At 30.7% G+C, this 26,183-nt stretch overlaps 1 protein-coding gene across 1 annotated transcript in view; it reads right to left on the bottom strand.

The window, feature by feature from the left end:
• Positions 1–26,183, bottom strand: part of twr (signal peptidase complex catalytic subunit SEC11 homolog C twr) — a 45,596-nt gene that overhangs the window by 18,099 nt on the left and 1,314 nt on the right. Inside the window, exons 2-3 of the mRNA XM_035371809.2 lie at positions 13,490–13,599; positions 5,905–6,054 (exon numbers count right to left, since the gene is read on the bottom strand). Of these exons, the coding sequence (XP_035227700.1) occupies positions 5,905–6,054; positions 13,490–13,599 (260 nt within the window). The remainder of the gene's footprint in view (positions 1–5,904; positions 6,055–13,489; positions 13,600–26,183) is intronic.

Below are 26,183 nucleotides of genomic sequence, written 5' to 3'. Positions count from 1 at the left end.
AAAAAGGCAACAAGAATTTAACATTTAATAGCTTTATTTGAAATGCCTTTATTTTTCTTTTTTGTTCAGCCAAAAGTTAAAAAATGTGTTATTTTTGAAAATTTCAGTTAGAGTTTGATCACAGGAAATTTCTGCCAATTGTTCTTTTTCTTCACAAGATCAAATTTCAGGTACATCTGAAAAAAAAAAAAAGAAAAGAAAAGAAAAGAAAAAAGAAATTTCTAATCCAATTATCTTTTTCATAATCTTTGGGAAAATACATGTTGAAACTACTTATCAACAAAAAAACAATGATTTTGAATGCTGGATGTTAATTCTTTTAGTTTCAAATTATTTTCGGTTAGAAAACTTTCCAAACCTGGCAAAAAGCTTAATATACTATTATCCAATTCTTTAGTTGGTTAGTTAACTTTTTTTTATCATTGCATTTATTTTATATCTAATGGTAAAAAATTTAACACTTTGTCCTTGTAATCTTAAATTTAATTTAACTTGCCAAACATATCAGCTAACTATGCTAAATGCACCAATCATACTTCATTAAATAAACATTTTTGCAATTCAGATTTTGAATCACAGAAAAAAATTTGAATTTCTGATCAAAGTTTTCGATAAGACAATTTTAAACTTTGCCTCTGGATAACCACCTTATTTCGGAATATAACAAAAGCATTTCATGTTCACTGCCCATCTCTTGGCATAAAATCGTAAATATTCTTGAATTTAAAGCTCGTCTATTAATAAAATTAACAATTTTCATAGCTTGATTCAAAATAATTTTCAGGTTTTGGGGGAAAAACTAAAGCTCCATGATAAATGGAGCAGTGAATCAATTTAGTTTCAGGTGTGACATTTTTTATTTGAGAAATAACACCGGAACGTTTTCCTGTTAAAGCCCGAGTTCCGTCACTGCATACAGCAATGCATTTATTCCAACGAACATCATTCTCGTACATAAAATTATAAATTACTTTGAAAATTTCATTTGCAGTTTAAAATTATCATGAACATATTTAAAATTATAATGAATATATTAATAAAATAAATACTCTACAGTAATTCGTTTATCTTCTTCGAAAGGTACGTAAAGTAATAATTGAACAAAGTTTGTTATATCAGTACTTTCATAGAACTGCAATCCAAAATACTGTGTTTTATTTTTTGAGTAAGTGCACCATTTACACAATTTGCAATTTCATGAATTTGTCAACTTACTGTATCATTTGATAATGGAATATTATTAAGTTTATTTTAGCCGCTTTTTCACTGAATAATGGTAAAATGATACCTTTAGCTGTTGGTAATATATAAGGTTTTCTCCAATAGTGTAAGCATGCCAACTCTTGGCACTTCTTAAACTTACTAGGTAACAAGCTTTCATAGCTTTTTCACTTGAAATAACTAAACCTTTCATTACTTGTTTACTATTTCAATAGTTCACCACAAACAACACATTGACACTGAGAGTCCATTTCATCTCCACTCCGGGTAAACCCAAATGATAAATAACTTTCATTATATTTTCTATAAACAATTTTTCTTTGTTTTTCAATAGTCTTACTGCTAGTAGATTGTCCTGGATCCATCATCTGTGAATCATCCCTTTTCCATTTAATCAATACTAGGCATTTTATTATTTTGAAGATGTAGGTTTTTTTAATTATTTTTTCACAAATATTTAAATGCACAATATATTACGAGTTCTTCAAAAACAAACCATGATATTCTTGAATTGCTTAGAAAAGTAAGAAATACAGAGCAACAAGAAGACAAAATACCTGCTGTTACAGACAGCAAATCAGTGAAAAAAAATTATTCTAATTCAAAATACAACAATACGAGTCTGGAAATGGTGACTACATAAAAGTGTAAACATGCTAATAAATCAATTAACTCTAAAAGAATATGAGATACCATTATCTTTTTACTGGAATGCACTTTTATTTCCTATTGCATAGAAAAGTAAAGGGGCTATAATATCGAGTGATGCGCGGTGAGGCAGGACATTTCTGAAAAATGAGATTCTAGTAGCACTGGTTTAAATGCAAGGTTTCCGAAAAATGTTTCGTCTAGCCGAAGAAGTGGCTTCCCGGCTATGAGGAACATTTTGAAACTTTCCCGAAAACGTTTCATTCGCAGCTGTGTTCCACCTAGAGATTAACCAATCAGAAGTTCTGCTTCTGAAAGATCATGGATAATTTTCAATATGGCAATGGCTGCAACTGTGAGAATCTGAATGTTGGAAATAGAAGCTGATTTAATTGAAGAAATATGGAAAAAACCATATATATACAGTCAAAAGTCTTTAATCCGGAATGATTTATAATCTAGACCTCAAAACTACAAACTTTCTGCGCATGCGTTTATGCACAATACCTTTACGCATGCGCGTATTACGTTTACGCATGCACGTTTAATGTATAACGGACGGTATAAGCTAAGCTAAAATTATATATTTCAGTTAATGTTGCAGATTGCATTGTTCCTTAATCTTCTAATTAGATGCAGCTTATTATTTTTTTGCAGACTGTTAGAGCAATTTTATAAAAGTAAGCTTGAACTTTCGATTATGTCAAAAGAATTTCCGATTCTGGAGCTACTAAAGGATCTACAAAGCGAAAGCATATTTCGATGTCCATCAAACAAAAAGTGGAATTGTTGCAAAAAATGGATAAAGGCATGAAGAAAGTGACAGAGAGGTGATTTGTTTCTCTAACCATTCCGAAATCTGTATCAATTTCATGCTGCTCTGCAAAGGGGGGGGTTGCGGCGCGCAATGAACTGGAAGTTGATCTGTCAGCACTATCCTTATCTTCAGGGCAGATGTTTTTATTTTATTCCGCTTATAATTCCTTACTAAATGTAGTATTTCATCTCGTTGTACTCCGTCTTTGATATGATTTAAATCGAATTCCTCGTCATTATGAATATCGCGAATGCACATCAAATAGTTTTCTGGTTGCAATTTTCTAATTTTGACAATGCATAATGTCTGCTTTATGCATGCGCGTTGAAAGAAATGTTTAATAAAGTAAACAAAAAAATATTAAGCTTTTTTTTTTTTTTTTTTGTAAATTTTGATACCCTTTAGATCATAATCGTTCTTTATTTCATAAATTACAGTTTCATATTTTTCATTTTATAATTTCTGCATGCCATTTTACCAGATTTAAAGTGATGGATGATCCATAATCCAGAAAAACCGATAATCTGGAATTGCCGAAGTCCCAACGAGTCCGGTTTAAAGACTTTTGACTGTATAGCTGTTTTGTTGTCATATAACTAAGTCATTTTTAAAATGTTTACATATTCATTAAATTTATAATCGTGAAATTTTAGAGTATACAGTATTTTATGAAGTGCTATTTCTAATGATTTGTTTACAAACTATTTGTCGCCAAAATTCAATAAATATGTTGGACTTCGTGCTGATCGTGTGAGAAGAAAAATTATTGTCATATAATAGAATTTTTTTATTAAATTTAAGGTGAATAATTTTTTTTAAATCTGTTTGTATATGTACGAATTTACTTTTCTGCTAATTACTTTCACTACTTTTAAATTGAAACTGCATAATCAGCAATTATGTATATTTATTAAAACATAGATTATGTAATAATGAGGATACACATTAAATTTGTATGCTACTATCTTCATGTTATTAATGAAATGCTTTTTAGATTATAAACATATTAAGAACTATATTTTTATTATAAATGATACAAATTGAAACATTGGAAATGTATGGATTTATTATTATGAATGATGAAAAACATTTGTATATATATTCATTAATATAAATCTTATTGGTACCAATAAGATAATAATAACAGCACCACAGCAGTATATTAATACCACCGCAGCAGAATTCGAGCTAATGCGGCAATAAAGAGCAATCCTGTTGTTCGCACGCAGTTATCTTTTGGATTCCTTTTTGCCTTGTTATTTGCTGGAATGCTACAAAAATGCGTCTTTGGGATGTGCCAAACACAGAAGAAGATGCAATTTTATTTTTTCAGGAGCGAAATATTTTACCAAAAAAATGAAAATGTACCAATTTGCATGATATGAAACGTTATTTTGGTAAACTTACATTTTGGAAATGTAATTTAAGACAGTTGGTTTGAAGGAAGCAGAATTCCATTTTGTTAAGCTTTGAGATTCATATACTGTTGGTGCGAGTTGATGTCGATTAAATTTTGTGAAAAGCAACTTGATTTATCGAATAAAACTGTTATAGATTGGAACAATTACATGCGTGAATTATGTGTCTTGGATATAGAATAAACCAAAGAAGAAGCTAGGTGGACCAGATTGCATTGTGGAAATTGATGAAAGTTTGTTTACTTAGGGTAAAAAAAATTGTGATCGAGTATTACCCAAACAGTGGGTGTCTAGTGGTATATGTAAAGAAACAAAAGATTCATTTGTTGTCATTGTTCTTAACAAAACTGGCTCTATCCTTCTTAATAAAATTATTGAAAACATTGCAGATGGTAGCACAATTTATTCTGATAGTTGGAAAGATTACCAAACAAATAGAATAGAAAAAGAAGGATTCCTACATGCTAAAGTTAATCATAAATACAATTTTATTGATCCCGACACAGGAGTTCATAAACAAACAGTTGACAGAATGTGGGGCAGTACTAAATGGAGGAACAAGAGACATAGGGGGACAGCGGGACATCATTTAGAATCTTATTTAGCAGAGTTCATATGGAGACAGCATCAGGTAAAAAAAAATAGAGACTGTTTTGAATCTATGTTAAACTCTATGTCAGCCCATTTTCCACCGAAATTCGATTGACTACTTTGATTTTAAATAAAGTGTTTTGATTTTAAAGTGTTTTAATTTACGATTTGTCACAAAAATTTTAGGTGCGGATTGGCGGCACTTAAAAACTACCAAATCTGCAGCTGCGGTGACGTTAATACTCAAGTATCATCTTATTCATTACATTAATACTAATAAACATACAAAAATTTTAGGTGCAGATTGGCGGCACTTAAAAACTACCAAATCTGCAGCTGCGGTGACATTAATACTCAAGTATCATCTTATTCATTACATTAATACTAATAAACATACATGACCAACTTCTAAACCACCAAATCTCTCTCTATGTGCATATGTAAATATACGATTTATTCGATAGTGTGTGTATATATACAATATATATACATATATGAATACAAAAAGTTATTTGAAGTTACTTTTAATTTATATAATGATCATGTAATTGGCAGCAAGTGTAGTCATCAGTTCTTTGCACATTATCATGGACATGAAATACACAGTTGAAAAATAATTGAAGTGCATTTTGTGCATTAAACTAGTCATTAAAGTTCCCCATTTACATATACCCTTTGAAATTGTAATTTACTTGGTAATTTGAACAAAAAAACTGAGCAAGTAGCCTTTACGAAATATTTAACATTTTGGGGATAAAATAAATATTTTTCACTCATCACAAAACATATCAGTAAATGGCACTATATTCAAATAATAAATATTATTAATATTTATAACAAAAGAAAAAATCAGCTTTAATAAAATTTGAAATTAAAAATCTATTGATCTAAAGAAGATGCAAAGTGAACACAAATCGGAGTTCCTAAAACCACAGCTCCACTCTCAATCTTCCCATTGAAAAAAAAAAAAAAAAAATTGAAGCACAGAATCTGTTCAATGTTTATATCACGTGAAGCCACAACCGCCGTCAGCACAGCAATGTACTAGTGCATCACCCGGCTGCTTGCGACATTAGGGACTGATGCATATATGACACACCCATCCGCAGAGGGTTTTCAGTTCAGCAACATGCCATCATGAAGGGGTTAATAGCTCCTAAATATAATGATCTCTCAACAAGAAAACAGAAAATACTTTATTCAGCATACTTTTCATGGATTTTAAGAACTCTATGAACTATAGGTATGTCACGGCCTTCAACTTTAAAGACTACAATATCACCCACACGTACTGGATCATCTCTGTGATTAGTCAAAAACAGAAGGTCACCTCTATGAAAAGCTGGCTCCATACTTCCACTGTATAAGGAAAGGAAAAGTGGTATTAAGATATATAATTTTAAACATAAACAAATTTGAAAATATTTTTAAGAAATTAAATAATAGAAGACATAATTGTGAATGTAGCATAAGAGCTTGAATTTTAAATTATGTAAAAATTAGATTTCATTTACAGAATATTTAGAATTCTAGAATTCATTTTAAATAAATTTATTTCAAGAGAATATACAGATGTTTTAAAGAAACTAATCATTCTGTACAATTTTGAAAGAACTTCATCCCTTTGCTTAACTGAGAAATATTGTTCTTAATTACATCTGGCTTGAAATCTTAAACCATCTCTTCCCATTCCTAAAAGCATTCTGAAATTTAAATTATCTTCTTTCTTATAGTACATATTATAAATAACATACAAAATAATACATTATAAATAACTGTACTAACAAAAACAAATTATAATAAGTTCACCTAAAAGTTGCTAATTTTACAACTAGTTTTACTTAAACTGAATACAAATTGCAGACTAGAATCTGAATTATTTATTTGGGCCATAAAAGAAAATTCTTTCTTCTAAATTAAAAAACTTGATCACTAATCTAATGATTAATCAAGTCACAGTTAATATTATAATATTATTTGTTACTGTTCTGTTATCAGAACCAGTCGATGTTAAATGTTTTGCTAAACTCATCAAGAGATTGATTCATATGATGTTGCCAATGTTTACTTTTAAAATCGGTACTATTCGGTTTTGAGGGCCGTAAAAAATGGCCGAACTATTGTTGATACCAGTGCTGCCAAAAATAATTGCAGAAACCCTAACGCAAAAAAGAATGTATAATAGTAAATAACTATCTAAGATTGATGTTTTAATTTTGATGAAATGTTAATTTTGTATAATACTTTCTTATTATTATAATTTGTATAAAAAAGCTAAACATGACTGAATGGAAGCATAAAAGTAAATAACTATTTCAGATCATTTTTATAATTTACATAAAAATTGCTAAACATAACTGAATGGATGCCTGCATCACTATTTCGCTACAGAGTTATCGCTAAAGCATAATTTCCTCTCGTTATTTGTTCAAACATAATTTTCTATAATGAATAATGCCTTTTCTTTGAAAAAATTCTCGGTAAAGTGCAGAATCGCCCACTTATTTGTTCGCCGCTTTTTACAAGAGTAAAAAAAATTGGATTTTTGTCAATTTTCTTTTACTTTTTAAGTGAAAATAGGTCCATGTGTACATAGATAAAATCAAGGGATTTTGTGCAATTCTGGGATTTTTTTTTAAGTGAAAATAGGTCGATGTGTACATGGACACCAAGTATGTGCAATTCTTAAAAACGTGTCAAGCAGTGGGCGATTCTGCACTTTACTCAAAATTCTATTGCAGACTTTCCATCACGGGCAATTCCCAAATTGTTAAATCCATAGAATATTAAAAAAGGATTTAAAAATTAAACTAGTATTTCAATGGCGTCTTAAGAAATATAGAACTATATAAACTTATATAAACTTAACACAATCTAAAATCAGCGCATATGCTAGGTTTGGCACGCTGTTAAATGGGCGAGCTTGCTAGTTTTGGCACTCTTTTGCGCATACATTTTTGCTGCAATTTCTTTACGGTCCTCAAAATGGAATAGTACCTTAAAATCATTACAATATTTACATATCAAAAAAAGTAAAATAATGAATTTCAAAATCGGCAACAAGAATATAAATCCTAAAATGTAATGGTCACTAGTGTTTTTATTATTCTTGTATTTACTATGGATTATAAAATTTGGGACTTGCATAATGATGAAACATCTTCCATACTATTTCATCAGGGACAACAAATTATTCACTCTGGAAGAAAGTGCACGAAAATCTATACAATAAAGCTCTACTTCAATTTGAAGGAAGAACTGGAATAGAGATGTGAAGGTCCATATTTGAACATTTCTGTGTTAACCATAAACCAACCAATAACCATAACCAGCAGCCTAAAACACAAATGTTTTCAAATATTTTAAATGATACCCGCAGTTTCATGCTTTCATATTAATCTTACTCCACTTAATTTTTTTAGTCCTTTTGGTAAGTTGTTTAATTTGCATTAAAAATTTCTAATTTTACGAATATCTGCTATGGTATTTTTTCCGTTGGATTTTTCTTAATATTGGAAAATTTTGACGATTATGTTTATGCTTCAAATTTTTCGCCAGATCATCCGATTTTGGCGATATCTGAACCTGGTCCCGATAACAAAACAGTAAACATTATTCCAACAGTAGAGAAAACAAAAGTTCTTGAATGAAAAAAATTTCTCATAAGAATCTAAATTCTACATTTTCAAATCAAAGTTCTCATATAAACAAATATAAAATAACTTCTAAAAATAACACATACAAATCTAGTAAAATTTCTGAAACAGAAAAACCAATAATTCCAGAACATTAATTTAATCAATAAATTATTCACTTACATTTTTAAAAAATTATCTGAAAATTAATTTCAAATAATATTACATTGAAAACTGATAATGGAGGTCAAATCAACAGTCAGGGATAAAAACAACATATTAGCGAAGTTATGCTACATTTTGATTTTTTATATTTATTAATTTTGTAATGTCACACTTGAGCTCATACAAAAATTTTTCAAAAAAATCCAATGTAGATCCTTGAAACCTATTAAATTACACACAGTTTTTGCTGAACTTCATTTACACCTGTTTCCTGAAATTATTCCAACTTAGTTAAACAATCCCTTAAGGCAAGTTAAAAATGAAATCAAAAACTGAAAATTTTGAAATTAAATATCCTAGTCAATTTTTGTCATACAAATATCAAACTTATTGTATTTTTATTTTTTCATACCAAGTATAAAATTTTCTCAAACATAAGTATAGGGACTGGGTGTATAAGGACATAAGTATAGTGACTGGACCCCTTTACAAGTTAGATTTCATTATTTGTCCACAATATTTTTAACTCAAATGGCGTTAAGCCCAGAAGGGCTATTAATTTTGTTTTGATTCACTATAAATGGTGAATCACTTTTTAAATTTTTGCCACTGAATACTAGAGCCCTTTATTATATTTAAAGAAATTAAACAATGAAGAATCAGCATAAATGTATGTATTTTTCTTGCATTGTCATAAAACAACAGTACTTAGAGCCATCAAATTTTGACTGACGTACGTCTCCACCCTAACATGGGCATCAGGAAGACTGAATGGTAAAAGTATATTTTAGGGTACCCCTTGGCGAAACTTGGCAATTTTTGGCAGTAAATGGATACCGAGATTATGCAATTCTTTGATTTGTTATTTTGGCTTGCATAGCAGCGATTTTTGCGCCAAAAATCGCAAGCCATAGCAACAAGACAAAGAATTGCATAAACTCGGTATCCATGTACACATCAACCTATTTTCACTTTAAAAAAATCCCAGAATTGCACAAAAATGGCACTGCGTACTTCCTTGACTTAAGCCATGTACACATCGACGTATTTTCACTTGACAAAAAATCAGAGAATTGCACAAACTAGGCTCTGCGCACTCCCTTTGTCCATGTACACATCGAACTATATTCACTTAAAAAGTCAAACTAGCTGCCAAGAAAAAATATATAATCTGAATAAACTGCATTTTAAATTAAACAATGAAATAACATAAAAAAGGAAATTCATCTTAACACTACACAAAGGAAATATCTGCTTAGCTTATTTACAAATTTATGAGTCTTCAGTCAAACAAAATTCCTTAACAGCATCCAAACACTTCCTAAAATTATCTGGACTAGAATCTGTATACTGATGTCGACACATAAATTCGCAAAAATAAGAGTAAAAAATATTCAATGTTCGACCATACGCATTTTCTTCCTCCAAACAGGGCACTTAACTCTTTGGCATCGAAGTCGCCCCAAACGCCCGAGCATTCAGACATCGGCTGGACGCCCAAAACGCCTGAATAATTTCCTACCCAGTGCTTTTCCACGTTACTGCATTACTCATTGCTTTCAGGTATTGTTAAATCACATGTCAATCATTCTTTTGAAGCTACTAAAAGTAGCTTCCTTGTTTCCTTTGTTCCTTCCTTTAATTTGTTTACTGTCAGTGTTTAGCTTTTGATGCCCGAAGTTGCAATCCCGTCCCAAGGGGGAACTTCACACAGTGTCAAAGCGTCGAAGAAAGAAGTTCTCGCTTAAGTAAGGCTATTGCTAGCGCTGTAGTATTCAACTTGTCATGGGGGAAGGAAAAGCATTCCAAGAGAAATTCTTAGATACGGGCGTTTTCGATGTTTGGGGAATTGAGATTTTGCCCTCTCTCGATGCGAAAGAGTTAATAATGACTACTAAGTAACCCTTCATTTACACAACAGTCAATTAAAGCTTTTTTCCCTTCTGTTCCAAATCCTACAGAAACTTCAAATTAATCTTACCACATTCAGCCAATTTACTGTGTAAACCATAAAATAACAATGCACTTATCCAATGCACACAAGCCCTTACCCAAAACCCGTCAGACACTTCCCAAATTTTTTCCCATGATTAAAATTCACCGCAACCAATTACGTCATAATAGGGTTTCCATAGTATTCAACTACTCAGGTTATCATAAATGAGACAACTTGGCAATAAATTAAGCAACAGCTCTGCGATAATACAAGGGTTAACCTAAAGTCGACTCTAACCGACTGAATTTGTTTTATTATCTATTTCATATTTTTTAAAGCATTTGAGTTTTTGACTAAGAAACCCAATGACTTCAAAGCAAGCAATGCAGGGCTGTGAAGTCAGAGTCATGGAGTCGGAATTGGAGTTACATAGATTTTTAGGTAAAAAGAGTCAGCTGGAGTAACCAAAAACACAATGACAATTTAGTTTTTGTGGGACAGTTTCAATTTGAAATGAAATTAAAGTGAATTTAAAAAAAAAAATAATGACAAATTGAGTTATTTTTATTTATGGAATACATATTTTAATAATATTTAGTTACTTTCCATTTGATTGACATATTAATAAATAAGGGGGATGATGGATGTGATATTTGCCATTATTCATTAAACTGATTCATTTAGTTACTTTATCAGCTCGTAGATGGCATTATCGTAGCATAATTCACAACAAAAAAAGGAACCCATGGCTGCAAAATGCATCAAATGCTACAAATCTCATTGGTACCCATGCTAGAAATCTCATAGGTAAATTAAGGCAAGCAGCCCCAAGGACTCCAAAAGTGATGCCATTTTTAGGAGGCGAGCAAAAAAAGAGGAATTATTGATCAAGTAACATGATGGAGAAGTACATATTTGATGATAAAAAGGTTGTTAGAATTCAGAATGTTTTTAGAAGATGTAGATAACCCTAATGTTCTACTAACAGACTGTGGAATGATCTTGCAGAATTAGAAACTCTTCTTTCTATACTGTATATAGCCACAAAAAAGCTACAATCTGAAGAATTAACAGGAGGCATGTTTCTGCGAGAATGGAAAAATGTGATTGTTGTTCTTTCTAAAATGAGACAGCTTACTGAAGAAGGAATCATTTCCTCAATGAAGAAAAGATAAACTAGTTTGCTAGACAATGAGATCTTGCTGGGTACAATACATATAGCTCCAAAACACTGTATTTTGTTGGATGACGAACAAATTAAAAAGGCAAAGAAAGCCATCTATAAACTTTCACTAAGAATGAAATTAATATCCGAACAATTGGAGTATTCAAATCAAGACAGACTGCAGACACTGCAACTGAATCTCTATCATCCTCTTCCACTGGTGAATTAGGTTTTCAGAAATATTTGGATAATATTGAAAAGGCTAAGTCAAAGTGAATGAAGATAAAGAACCAAGAGATTTTAGATATAAAAATGACAAAATACAAACAAAATTTCTTAGCAGCCCTTGAAGAAATAGAAAAATATGAAAGTTCTTGCAAAACACCTCTTTAGAACTTATACAAATCTATCCTGAAAAGTGTAAAGTAGCCCTAACAATAACAGCTCTTCCTCCTACTGAATTTTGTGTGGAAAGACTATTCTCATCTCTGAAGTTTATCAAATCGGATCTATGTTCCTTTATCAAAGATCTTGCCAAAGCTATAGTGTTTCTTAGAAATTACTAATGCTAGTTTTTCCATTTCATAATAAATGCTAATTAATACAAATAATCTGCTGCGGCATCAAATTTTTTTCCTATAGCATCCAACACATGTGCATATGTTTACATGAGGAAATGGAAGTCTTTAAAATTCCAGGAGCTGGAGTCTGTCATTTTCCCTACCGACTCCACAGCCCTGGAGCAATGGCAACACTATACAGAGGGAAGGGACCACTTTTATCTCCAGCATGTGAGACTGTGTATCGGAAATTCTAAAGATTTGCTCTTTTAAATATTTTGTGATATTGCTGCTGGACTGAATTTTATGGTTTAAATGTGAAGAACATCATATTTATTAAACACACAAAACGCTAAAAAAAGCACTTTTGAGCATAATATAAAATCTATAAGCTTTCAGGTATTTTTTTTAATTTAGTTCTTTTGTCAAATATTGCCTTTTTTTAATTTAAAACTGCCAAAACATGAATATTTTCATCATTTAAAACAATTTTGTTATTGGAAGTATATGTCTGTGACGAACGATTATGAAAATAAAAACCGGGTAAGATGGGGTGGATTTATATATAATGTTTTAATATTGCTGATTGTAACAAAAAAGGAAGGTTTACAACTAGATATTACAGCAGTCATATATGTAAAATTTCAGCATTCTACAGCTAATCATTCGAGTTATGCAAGATACATATGCACGCACAGACGTTGTGAAAAAAATTCCATTTTACAATCTATTTTGGTATAGAGTCCTTTATTCTCTCAATATCTACGAACATCATGCAAAAAGATCCTCCACATGGATTTGGGAAAGATCGAAATAGATATTTCCGCTAAAATGTGATACCCAAAATTTTTCACAATACTTCCTTTACTTCGTATAAGCAAGTAAATCACAAAAAAGTAACCATACAGAATATACAAATTTCTTAACAGATTACAGATTATGACAAAACACTTGAGAGCTATCAGCTTAAAGAAGAATGCCTTTCTGAAGGATAAAATAATTTGCATTTACACTACACATGGAGAAAATATAAGAACTATGCAAGCAGCCCATTAACTGAAATCTGAGCCCTGGTGTACCTACCATTGTTCAGTGATTTTGCTACTCAGCCACTGGTGCGGCCGAAGAAAGGAATTAATTTCATGAAAGTTTTTTAAATGTATGTGGCCTGCATTCACATTATTCAAGAAGAAAAATGTAAAAAGTCTCTAAGCAGTCAATTTATAGAGAGATTTGAAAGTCTGTGATATATACATAATTAAAATATACTAATTAAAAAAACTAATAAATAATTAATACTAATAATAAAAATTAAGCATTGCACACCACATACCTTAATACTACAACAATAGGACTCTCACTTCCTGTCACAACCATTAGTCCTTTCCATATCATAAGAGCCGAAGACACAATCATTCCAAAATTCAAGACTTGATACATAAGCTAAAACATAACAAAATATGTAAGCTTTATCATACAAGAATAGACATAGCTACAAAATACCATTATATGAAAAATATTATTTTAAGATGTAGACATTTTTATATAAAAATGACTCAATAAATCAATCAATCAATAATCAATTTTATATAAAAATGACTCAATAAACTTTGTTCAGGCTTGGATAAATTCTGAAAGTGATCTCTCCCACATTTCCACCAGGAAAAGAAGCAACAGTATCTTTTTTATGGATCAATTCTCAGGATAAATACACAATTAAAAAATAAAACATACATATAAAAACATACATGTTTTATTAAATAGTTTTTTTGTAATTACAGGTCATTATTTCCTGTTGCGAAAAATCATCAAACTGTCAAGGTGGTAGGATGGTGAAGTCACTTTCTATGAAGGATGCACTTACTTTACTTAAAGAGCGATCTTCTAATGAATCTGATATTGCCATATATGATACATCTGATGAAGAATATTCACCAAAAATTACAGAAGTGGAGTATATGTCATGAGTCCGACTCGGATAATCAGAGTCGAGCTGAGAGTATCCAAAAGCTAGGCCTTTCTCACATGTTAGAAATAATGCAGGGAAAAAGAGAAGTGAAGAAAATCCAGAATTTTCAGTAGAAACACGATTGTCTAATAAAGTTTTATCTATGAAAGATAAATCCCTTACAGCACTATCCCTCTTTTTATTTGATATGACATCGATCTAAAACAATCTTCTAAACCAGGGCTTCTTAAACATTTTTCAGTCGTGACCCCTTTTTATCACTGAGATTTTTTTCACAGCCCCAAGACTTCATAATATTTATGCAAATTTTGTGGGACCCCATAAGCATTGTGCAAAACCGACACATGCGCGAGTGAAACTGTCACTTTTTTCACTTGTACTGTAATACACTATTGCAGTTTTAGGTCATTAACTTGAATTTCTAATTTTAAGACATAGAACAATGTGAAATTTTTAAATAAATAACAGGCAAAATGACTGCCACGTGAAAAGCAAGTAAAATGAACGTTTATATTATAAAAAGAATGCATTGAAACCTTTTCGTTTTTTCTTTGTCTGTACTGTCTTATCTTTATCCATTTTCAGATACATTGTGTAAAAATATTTGGTAACTGTAAAACTATTATTAATAAGTTAAAGTAATATCAAAACTGCTAAAATTTTTGGTGACCTCCATGGGGGTCGTTACTCGCAATTTAAGAAACTCTGTTCTAAACAAACTTATATGCAGTGCAAAAGGGCAATCCTCTCAAATAGTTTAAATTTATTTGAACTGTAAAAATTCTTTGGAATAAGTTTATTTATGGGGATAAAGAGGATTTTCAATTATACAAATTATTGGTCCTCTGCACCAAAAATGCATAATGCCCACATTTTTGAATAAATGCTGTGTAAAGATTTAAGTGGATTTTATACGATCTTCTTTTAATACACGTTTTAACCTAAGAGAGGTGCCTCAGAATTTGGTAAATTATACAAATACAGGCCAATTTTGTCAAATTTAGCTAAAAATTTTCGAATGCACTGCATCCACACCAAAATCAAGTTGTAGACAAATCTATGATCAAATTTCAAGGATGTAGTTTATTAAAGCAATACATGCCAAAGAAATTGATCAAACAAGGCTACAGGGTATAAATGTAGTGTGATGAAAGCAGGTTTGTCTGTTAGTTTGACAATTACATTGGCCAAAACAGTTGAAGTAAGTGAAAAAAATTTAACAGAAAAGGGTCATATTTTAGCACTCCATTATTAGGAAAAAACACAGCCTTTTCATGGACAAATTTTACACGATGAATAATTTATTCAGACTTCTAAAAATGAAAAATATTTTTTTGCTCTGGAAAAGTAAACCCAAATAAAAAAAAAAAAAATCTACCTAAAAATCTTAAAGAACAAGGCTTAGGAAAGGGAGATTTTGTTAGCAGCAACAAGATTGCATGCTTAAAAATGGAAGGACAACAGATGTGTAAATATGTTATCAAATCAAAATCATCCGATTGATATTTTACAAGTGCAAAGAAAGATGGAAATATAATAAAAACTCCCTCCCCAAAAGCTGTTATGAATTATAATAGTAACATGAGACTTCTGGATCACTTCAATCATTTAAAAATTACATACGAAATTAATAGGAAAAGTAAAAAGTGGTGGGACACAATTTTTTTTTATTTTTTATATGTAACCCTAATTCTTATACAGATTTACTTCTGCCAAAAGATCAGGGACACCGAACACCTCAAACCAACTCGACATTCCATGACAGTCTTACTGGACTTCTCTAAGGCCTTTGATACTGTCCAGAAAAACAAACTTATTCTTAAATTCCATGACACTTTCAACATTAGGGGTTCTGTCCTGGTTTGGATAGCTGACTTTCTGCACCAGAGATCCACCAGAGTTAAATTTAACAAGACCTACTCAGATCCTTTTAGACTAGCCATTCCTCAGGGATCAGTCTTCAGCCCTAATCTATTCTCCCCCTTTTTGGCTGGTGTAGAGATAAGGAAACCAAAACTTGTTGATATTACTATCTTTGCTGACAATATTGTTCTTTGGCATTCAAGCACAGATGCGAATAACATCGAAACAATCCTTAACACCACTTTGGTAGCACTCTACGAGTTTGCAACAGAACATAAATTGACTTTCAATCCCGCTAAATCAATAGTGACCTTTTTTACTACAATCAAAAGTCGTTAATCCGGACTCGTCGGGACTTCGGCGATTCTGGATTATCGATCATCAGTTTAAATCTGGTAAGATGGCATGCAGAAATTATAAAATTAAAAATATGAAACCGTAATTTATGAAATAAAGAGCAATTATGATCTAAAGGGTATCAAAATTTACAAAAAAAAAAGGTTAATATTTATTTGTTTACTTTATTAAACATTTTTTTCAATGTAAGTTGTTTAAGTTGCTTCGTTTTATGTGATAATACTTTCTCTTTAATTCAATAAACAGACATAATTTCTTTTCAGTTACAAAGTTCCGCTGTTCAAGTCTATAATTGCTGTGTCGAGAATACCAACTAATTTATCAATCAAAATTTTTTCGTTTTCAATAACCTCCGAGTCACATTCTTCACTATCGGAAGCGAATTATAATGAAGAGGAATTTGATTTAAATCATATCAAAGACGGAGTACATTGAGATGAAATACTACATTTAGTAAGGAATTACAAGGCAAATAAAATAAAAACATCTCCCCTGAAAATAAGGATAGTGCTGACAGATCAACTTCCAATTCATTGCACGCCGCTGCCCCCTCCCCCCCCCCCGCGGATTTGATAAACACAAAACAAAAATGATATTCCTATATAAAATTTCAAAGAAATAACCAGTTGCCATAAAAGCATACAAAGCCTTTCACCCCCCCCAAAAGGTTGAAGCATGTTGAACATCTTGTAGCACATTAAGACAATATCCATTATGCAGCAAAGAAGAAAAACAAAATGGATATGTGCACATGTAATAATCCTTTATGCATCCAAACAAAAAGTGAAACATGTTTCAAGACGTTTCATTTGCATTAAACATTCCATCTATATGTATATATATATAAAGAAAATTATCATTTAAAATCACCTATTACATTATGTATAGCCTTTTATGCTCTTTTTTTTTAATTTGCTTAAATTTTAAATGTTTAGGTTGTTACCTAAATATTAAAAATTGGGGATACTCAGATAACCGACACTTGGCGAGGCTCCTAAAATCGTGTTCGCCAACTAGGGCGATAGGCGCCAAACAGTGGGAAAAGTGTTTAGGTTGCTAGCTCAGATGTTAACTAAGTTAGGGAAAAGGAAAGGGATATTTTCTTTATTTGTAAATACTTTGCGTTGGATGTCGTCACTGCCAATAAATTTTTGTGCTGATGATCACATGACTTTGACAGAAGACGTTTGCACCTGTAATTGAACAATTTTAGGTTGATCTTTACAATATGGTAACTGGTAGTTTGGTGACATTTTGGAGGGGATAAAGGTTACTACCTGGGACTTTGGTAATAATGTGAGCAGTACTCAGTTCCGATTACGCATTATTTTGTGTGAGTGAAATGAGAGATCATGGGATATGTCATGTGATATTAATGGACGAATTACGGTTCTTTAATCGGAAAAGGGGGGAAATCGGAAAAAAATCTGGAAATTTTGTATTTGGCTTCATTCTGTGTTGTGTGAAACAGTGTTCGTGAATTTTTGGATCCCATGGCCGTAACTAAAGTGAATTCGAAATGGGTCTTTAGTGGTATTGAAAAGGTTAGTAATAAATGTTTCTTTAAGGTTGTGCGAGATAGAAATAAAGATGTTTTATTAAGTTATTTATTTTACCTGGTACCTTGCTGTGAAATATAAGTATGATTTTAAAGATCCTGAAACAGAAAGAAGAAAAGTTTATCGGACACGTAATCAAGATTCTGAAGAAGATTAGGTAAGTTAGTATTTTTAATTATTTGAGGATATTATTTTTATGCATTGTTCTAAATGTAAGGTGGAAGTAAAGGAATTTGGTATTATTGGGAAAATTGTTATTAGCAATGATTTAGTTTAAAGTAATTAGGATTGTAAGGTAATTTTTATTAATTTAATGTATGTGCTCATTTATATTTTAAGTAGTGTTTTTGAATTTAATTATATTTTAATTAAATGATAGTTATTTTGTGAATTTTATGTTTGTAGGAATTTGGTATACATTTTAGTTGAAGTAAACGTGCATGGAAATAATTTAAATATCTGACACTAAGTATTTGTAATGGTTGCGGTATGAATTCGTTGGTGACGTTTATAATATAATAGATTATTTAGAGGTAAAAGTTTTTGGATATTTTATTTATTTTATATGTGGAAATGTTCATATTTGGAAAGGGTAAATACTTTTTCGCGATCAGGTAATTTCATATATGTTCTTTTTACCGGGTTTAAAGATTGAGAAAATTGTCATGTATTTTCGTGAAATTTTTCTAATTTATGAGAAAAAAGCAGTGTACATGGATATAGTGAAGAGCGTGCGCAATGCCATTTTTGTGCAATTCTGGGATGTTTTTTTCAGTAAAAATAAGTCGGCGTGTACATGGTTTATGTGTATGTGTTATTTTGAAAAACGCGTAAGGAGTATGGTATTGTGCACTTTTTCCCAATTTTGCAGTGAATATTTGTCATGATTAAGCAGTTTTGTTAGATAAAATTTCTAGCATAAGTGTAATTCAGCTAGTAGATTGTTGGAAGAAGTGTTCAGTAGATAAAAAGAAAAGAAACATGTCTTTACTTTGTGAAGACAAAATGGCGGCGGGGAAAAAAAAAAATAGAGGGTTGCTGTAGGAGAGTTGGTCGCCAAATTTTTGCCAAAAAAACGCCAAGTTACCATAATGTAAAGATCAACCCAATTTTATTTTTATACAAGAAAATTACAAAATATGGTCCTTTTCTGTATTTATGGCTCACATTATCCCAAGTGTATTTACATATAATTTATTTCTAAATAAATTAATTTAAAAAATTTATTTAATTTTTTTTATTATAGACTTAAATAAATTAATTACATTTCTAATCTGAATAAAATAATTTTATTTTTATAGAATAAAATATGCTCTTTTTCTAACTTATTGCTCGTATTTCCAGATAATTTCTAATTACAACGAACAATTTTTTAATTATCTACTTTATATTTAAATACATAAGAGTCCAGCCATAACAAACAGGAACTAATTTTTAAATAAATTAATTGTACTTCTAATATAAATATAGACAGAACAAAAAGCGTACCAAGAAGGAGTTATAAATATATATATACACTCTTAGACAAAATAAAAGACACACCAAGAAGGAGTTATCCAAATGGATCCGGAAGATTTATTTAGAGCGACCTGCTTAAAGAGATTTTTTTTTTTCTTTACTGCCTCGTTTGCGAAATGAATATCCGGATTTATTAAATTCCTACTATTAGCTCACACTCTCCATATATCTTGTTCAAATTTTCAGTTGTTAATAAAATACTTTTATTCATCCACTCAGGTTTAAATAAAATTTTTTAAACTTGTAGTGGATGACACTTGATGTTAATACAGCTTTTTCACATATCAAAATTTTTAATTTAAAAAAATTTTGTTTGTATTTTTTTTTTTTTTTTTTTTTTTTTTTTTGTGTGTGTGTGTGTGTGTGTGTGTATTTTTTAAATTTTTCTTTGTTGACCTAAGTAGGAATTGACTGAATTTTTTTAAATCTTTTTAATTACTTCAGGATGAGTATCAACCAGTTTGAAAGACTTGCAGATTATATATTGTATGAAAATTAGGATTTATAAAATTGGTTTGGAATACAGTATATAAAGAGTATTAAATTACTTAATTCTCTTTATATACACCATCCACCAGATAATATAAAAAAATCAACTTCATATTTTTTAAACTCCCCCTCCCTTGGTCTTTTGTTTTTCTTTTTATTTATTTTTGAATTTAGAATGAGGTTCAAACTTTGGACAGTTTATGAGAAATTATGTGCATGATAAAATATGCAATAAAATAACAATAAAGAGATAATTTATAGATGATATATGATACAGAGGTGCAGATATATCATTACATAAGGGTTTCTATTTGCAATGCACATTTTTAAACTAAATTAAGAACAATAATAATACTGAATAAAATAAGAAATGAAAATAATAATAATAATATTTAAAATGAGTATATAATGATTCATGATTAAATACAAGAAACACGTTTCAAAATAAGAAAAGTTAACTGAATTATATACTGTTTACGGGTGAGGTTCGAATTTGCCACCTTTCTATTTGCAATGCAGCGCGCTGACCACTCAGCCATCTGTGATAGCAGTGTTTGTGAAAAATAATATAATAAGTAGAAGTCACTGCAAAGGTAATTTAACTAATATTCAATAAATGATTGCCGTATGACCCAAGTTGTAACTTTCCTCCAAAATTTCGTAATTGTATGTTATTGAATATTCTTTCACAGTCAACTGCTTTATTTTAGAAGTTGTTATATTGCTAAAGTTAGTTTTTGGTGTATTTAATATTAGGATATTTATAGAGCTTTTTATTACACATGATATAGCAAATATTTATAATAATTTAGGAGAATTTTGTAAGGCAGAAACTTTGATTTCGTAGAAACTGTAATTTATTTAGGTTCCTAGTACTTATAGGTGAAGCATATGGATATACTGGTCGGATCATTACTTTATAAATATACAGTTTTCCCCTTTAATGAGAATTTGAAATTCATACCAATATATATGGTTTGAGAAATCTGAAAATGGCATGAACAATGATGATTATTTTATTGCTGTATAGAATTATGATATTTCTAAGCAAAAAAAAACTCATCTCTGTGCGGTTCAGACACCATATTGAAACAGGTAAGCGAGAAGATTTTCCAATTATGATACGTGATAAGAACTCAGTCGCCTATTGGCTGTTCGTTCACATTACGGACATAAAAGTTGAACAGAAGAGAACTCAGTTTTACGTCTTCTGCGTAACACAAATTTACGGCGGCGGAAAAAAAGTTGCGTCAACTACGTTGCGATCGTACTCGTGTGGACAGGCCTTAAAAGTGTATATATATATACAGGGTTATTCGGTTAGTCTTTGGATTATGGTAACTTGGAGATTTTTTGGCAAGGTAAAAGTATAGTTTAGGGTACCCCTTGGCAAAACTTGGTGGTACATGGATACCGATTTTGTGCAATTATTTGACTCGTTATTTTGGCTTTGTCTAGCGGCGATTTTTGCGCCAAAAATCGCTGCTAGACAAAGCCAAAATAACAAGACAAACAATTGCACAAACTCGATATCCATGTACACATCGACTTATTTTCACTTTAAAAAAAATCCCCAAATTGCACAAAAATGGCATTGCGCACTCTTTTAACTTTATCCATGTACACGTCGACCTATTTTCACTTAAAAAAAAATCCCAATATTGCACAAACTTGCATTGCGCACTCCCTTGACTTTGTCCATGTACACATCGATATATTTTCACATAAAAAGTTAAAGCAGCACCAAATTCTACAGTATAAGCAAACAAAAAATATATAATCTCAATAAAATACATTTTAAACCAAACAATAAAGTAACATAAAAAAGTAAAAACATGTTATACATTTAAGCCCTACCAAAGGCAAATATTCACTAACCATGATTTTCGAGTTTGCTTTGTACACCCAAAGCCACATAAAAATCAAAATAGCAGTCATACTCAAATGACTTTTTTCAAACCAGGTACTCTTTCTGATCAAACGCTTCACATAGTGACCATCTGAACCTTTCCTCCTACAAACCCATTCAAATCCATTTAAACGGTTTTTACGTTCGACTAGATGCATATCCTTCCTACATACAGGACACTTATAATGGCTACTAAGTAAAACTTCATTTACACACCAGTCAATTAAAGCTCTTTTCCCCTTTCTCTCCAAATCATACAGAAACTTCAAATTAATCTTACGACATTCGGCCATTCTACCGTCTAAAGAATCAAATCAACACACACCACAAAAACGCTTACAAAACATCCCATGATTCAAAATTTCCGAGAATCATGCACCCGATTACGTCACAATAGGGTTTCCATAACATCCAACTACTCAGGCTACCATAAATGAAACAACAACTTGGCGATAAATCAAACAACAACTTCACCATAATACAAGGGGTACCTTAAAGTCTACTCTACCCATTTGGCGACCAACCCTGCTACAGCAACCTGCTAGTTTTTGTTTGGACACCATTTTGTTTTCATAAAGTAAAGGCTTTTTTTTTTTCCCCCCTCAACATTTTTTTCCAACAATCTGCTAGCCGAATTACACTTATGCTATTATGCTAGAACTTTTATGAAACAAATGCGCTTAATGATGACGAAGATTAAGTGCGAAATTGGGAGAAAGTGCAGAATCGCAAACTGCTTGCCGCGTTTTTAAGAATTGCACATATACAGGATCCATGTACACGTTGACTTATTTTCACTTAAAAAAACATCCCAGAATTGCACAAAAATGGCATTGCGCACACTCTTGACTTTATCCATATATACTGCTAAAGTCCTAGCTAGTAACCTTTATCGCCTTACCAAAATGTTGCCAAACTACCTGTTACCATATTCCAAAGATTAGCCAATTATTCAAAAAGAAAGAGCAGATTTCAAACATTTATTTCTTCCAAACTACAAAAGATAGAAACATGATTCTAATGTTAATGGATAGAGAAAAGTTTACAATTATGGTATGCATTCAATAACTGCAGTTTGTGTGGCTTCATGTGCAGACGATGTTTTAGAACTCGCCATACCGTTGGTTGAGGAATTTTAAGTTCTTTGCTTGCTTGCAATGTGGATTTCTTTGGGCTCCTTTCGTAAAGTGTACAAATACGCTCAACATTCTCGTTCGATGTGTGTGGACGTCCCATGCTTTACCCTTTGCAGATGCAACCATTTTCTACGAATTTTCAATGCCACTCGTAAATTTACTTATGACGTGGTGGTTGTTTATTAAATTGATGGTGAAATGCTCGCTGAACTGCAACAATGGACTCTAGTTTTGTCAATTGTAGAACACAAAAAGACTTCTGCTGTGGTGTCGTTGCCATTTCATTAGACTACCAACTGACAAATAATACCAGCACAAACAACAGAGCCAATGCGACAATGATTGGAACTTTTACCTGTACTAAATTGTACACTTTTTTCTATTCATTAACGTTAGAATCATGTTTCTATCTTTTTTAGTGTGGAAGAAATACATGTTTTCAATCTGCTCTTTTTTAATAATTCTGTATTTAATTTATGGGAGTCATTTGTTTAATCTAACCAAATGCTTTTTTTCTAATTAGGTCCATGTATAAAAAGGATTAGGATTATTTAGAATATCAAAAGCGTTCCCAGGCTATTTGCTTAAGGAGAGGGAAGTCCATTAGCCAGGGCCTGACTCCAAGACAAACTACCAGTGTGCAAAAGTTTTACCCTTCGATCGCTGAATGACACCCTGTATCATAAAAGCAGGTTTTTAACCCCTCATAATGAAATTTATATTCAAATATAATTACTAAAAATGCAATAAAATGATAATCAGCCCTTGAAATGCTAATAAGTTAGTATAAAATATTAAACAAACATTATTCTGCTATTTTTCTATGTCAAGCATATGTCACTGATTTCTTATTAGAGAGGATTTTGTGAATTAAAAGTTGGGTATATCAGTAAAAAATCTAAACCATTAGCCAAAACATGAGCAAAGTTTTTTTTGTTGCAAAAAACGAATAAAAGTTAATTAAATTTGTATCTAAAAATCTTTGAATAAGATTTATATTTATAGATTTTTCTGACATGTTACTCATATTCATGTTTAATAGTAATGTATGTAAAGTAAACTTTAAATAAGTAAAACATAGAAATCTTTGCATCACTGTATTTGCGACAAATGCATAACTGAAAGACATTCGCTGACCACATAAAACTGCTTCGGTGACCGTCAGTTTCAAACCACTGTTTATAAATAACTTTCAGATTGCACAAAAATAATATTTTATGGTTTAACTTTTCATAGAATAAATCCAGACAAATTCAATTAATCTTATCCTATTCTATTGGGATACATATTCTAATTGGTATCTTTCCAAAATTTAAATAATTGCATAACGTCATGAAAAGCCATACAAGCGCTTGTTACAAATCTTGTTTCCCTGCTGTTATGCAATTCAGGATTACATTTCTTTGTTTACCTACATGAAAACTATTTTCGCACTTAAACAACAACAAAAAAAAAAGTTTAAAAATATCTTTAAGAAAAATTATGTGCATAAAAGAAGCAGGAATGTCCAATATAAACCAGACTGGATGATGATTGAATAGTCAAATACATTTCGAGGATGTAATATTGTTGTGGAAATACATGCATATTTAATTTTTTAAAACTTTCCTCTTCAACTATGTGATATATATTACATTTTTGTGAACATTACTGCATTTATATAAAGAACATGTTTCAAACATATATAACCATTATTATGGATAATTGTTCAAATTACTGGTAAGAATTAAACAGAAGTATAAAAGTTAATAATGAAGTTATATATATTATAATCTAAAATACTAAGATGAAAAAAAAAGTATGTAGACTTACGTAATCATAACAATAACTAATCGTTTACAATTTGTTCTTTGTGTATGGTTTACCTTCTCAACGCAAATGCTACACTTTGCCTTACGCGATTATCGCCCAGCAGAGCTTTTTCCACCCAGATATTGGGCTGAAGATGAAATTTTTGGAAAGCACCTTTTGAAGCCATTTCCCTCTTGGCGTCAAAAAATTCCTCCCGAGGATATGGCGATTTTTTGCGATTCAAGATGGCAGAAAAAATTGCGCCAAGTGCCGCTTATCTGAGATTTCCCTAGAAATTTACCTTAGAATATTAATTGTAAAATAAATATTCAAAAGATATTTTTTCTGATGAACATTTTTTCATATATTCCAGAAAACATTTATATTTCATATTAAAATTCTGTTTTTATTAATTCTATAAGTTTTCCTTGTAAATAGACAAAAGAAAAGACTAGTTTTTTCATCCATTAAAAACATATTACTATTATTTGTTTTATTATACATTTCATTTTAACAAAATATCAAATTTTTATAAATTTTGTATGGTAATATTAACAAAAGAGTATATTAAAACCTCCATTTGCAAAAAAGGGAAATTTTGAAAAGTGGTTCAATAGGGTGCATGGGCCTAATAATTTAAAAAAAACACTTTGAAGTCTGTCAAGGCTTTATAAAGAGCAACTGTTTTTGAGCAAAATTATACATTACTACCTTATTTATTGAAAAATTAAAATGGGGGGACCCTATGGGACCTAAGGGGCTGAAAACGAAAAAAAGCCTCAATTTGTATCAGATATAACATCATTAGTTTTAATGCTTCAAATATAATTTGAAACATCAAAACTTAAAAGAAATCATTTTTTAGTTTTGAAGTTTCAAATAAAATATGTTATACTTCCAAGGAATTTTGCCAAAAGTGAAATATCTGATGCACAACAGATTTGGTAATTTCATTCATTAGATAATGATTTTAATTTTGAAGCTACTTTCCCCTTGTTTTGTACTGATTTTCTTCTGACAAAATTATTTTTAATAGTCCAAATCAATAGGTTATCTTAGTCATGTGTTGTCCCTTTTTCATGTTTTTTTTTTTTTTTTTTTTTTTTTTTTATATATATATATTTTTAAAATAGCATATTTTTAAATTAAAAAAATAGAATCTATGTTTTACTTTCATAACATCCGAGCCTTGCACTTTGACAGTATTATTGTAATAATATGTAGGTGTGTTTAATTAATTTTCTTCACATACACATTACTTTACACACATACATTCTCATTTATACACACATATTTCTTGCATTATACATATTACTTTACATACGTATATTCCCAGATGACACTATCATTGGGTTTCGGCCTGTGTTTAGTACAAAATTATCAGTTGGATAGCTTGAAGGTATATGCCCATTGATGAGTTTTATAAAGTTTTTTTT

The sequence above is a fragment of the Stegodyphus dumicola genome, chromosome 6, assembly GCF_044657685.1.
Source record: "Stegodyphus dumicola isolate Sdum_Otavi_A_Nest chromosome 6, ASM4465768v1".
In the NCBI taxonomy this organism is placed as follows: Eukaryota; Metazoa; Arthropoda; class Arachnida; order Araneae; family Eresidae; genus Stegodyphus; species Stegodyphus dumicola.
This window is presented reverse-complemented; position numbering and strand designations above follow the sequence as displayed.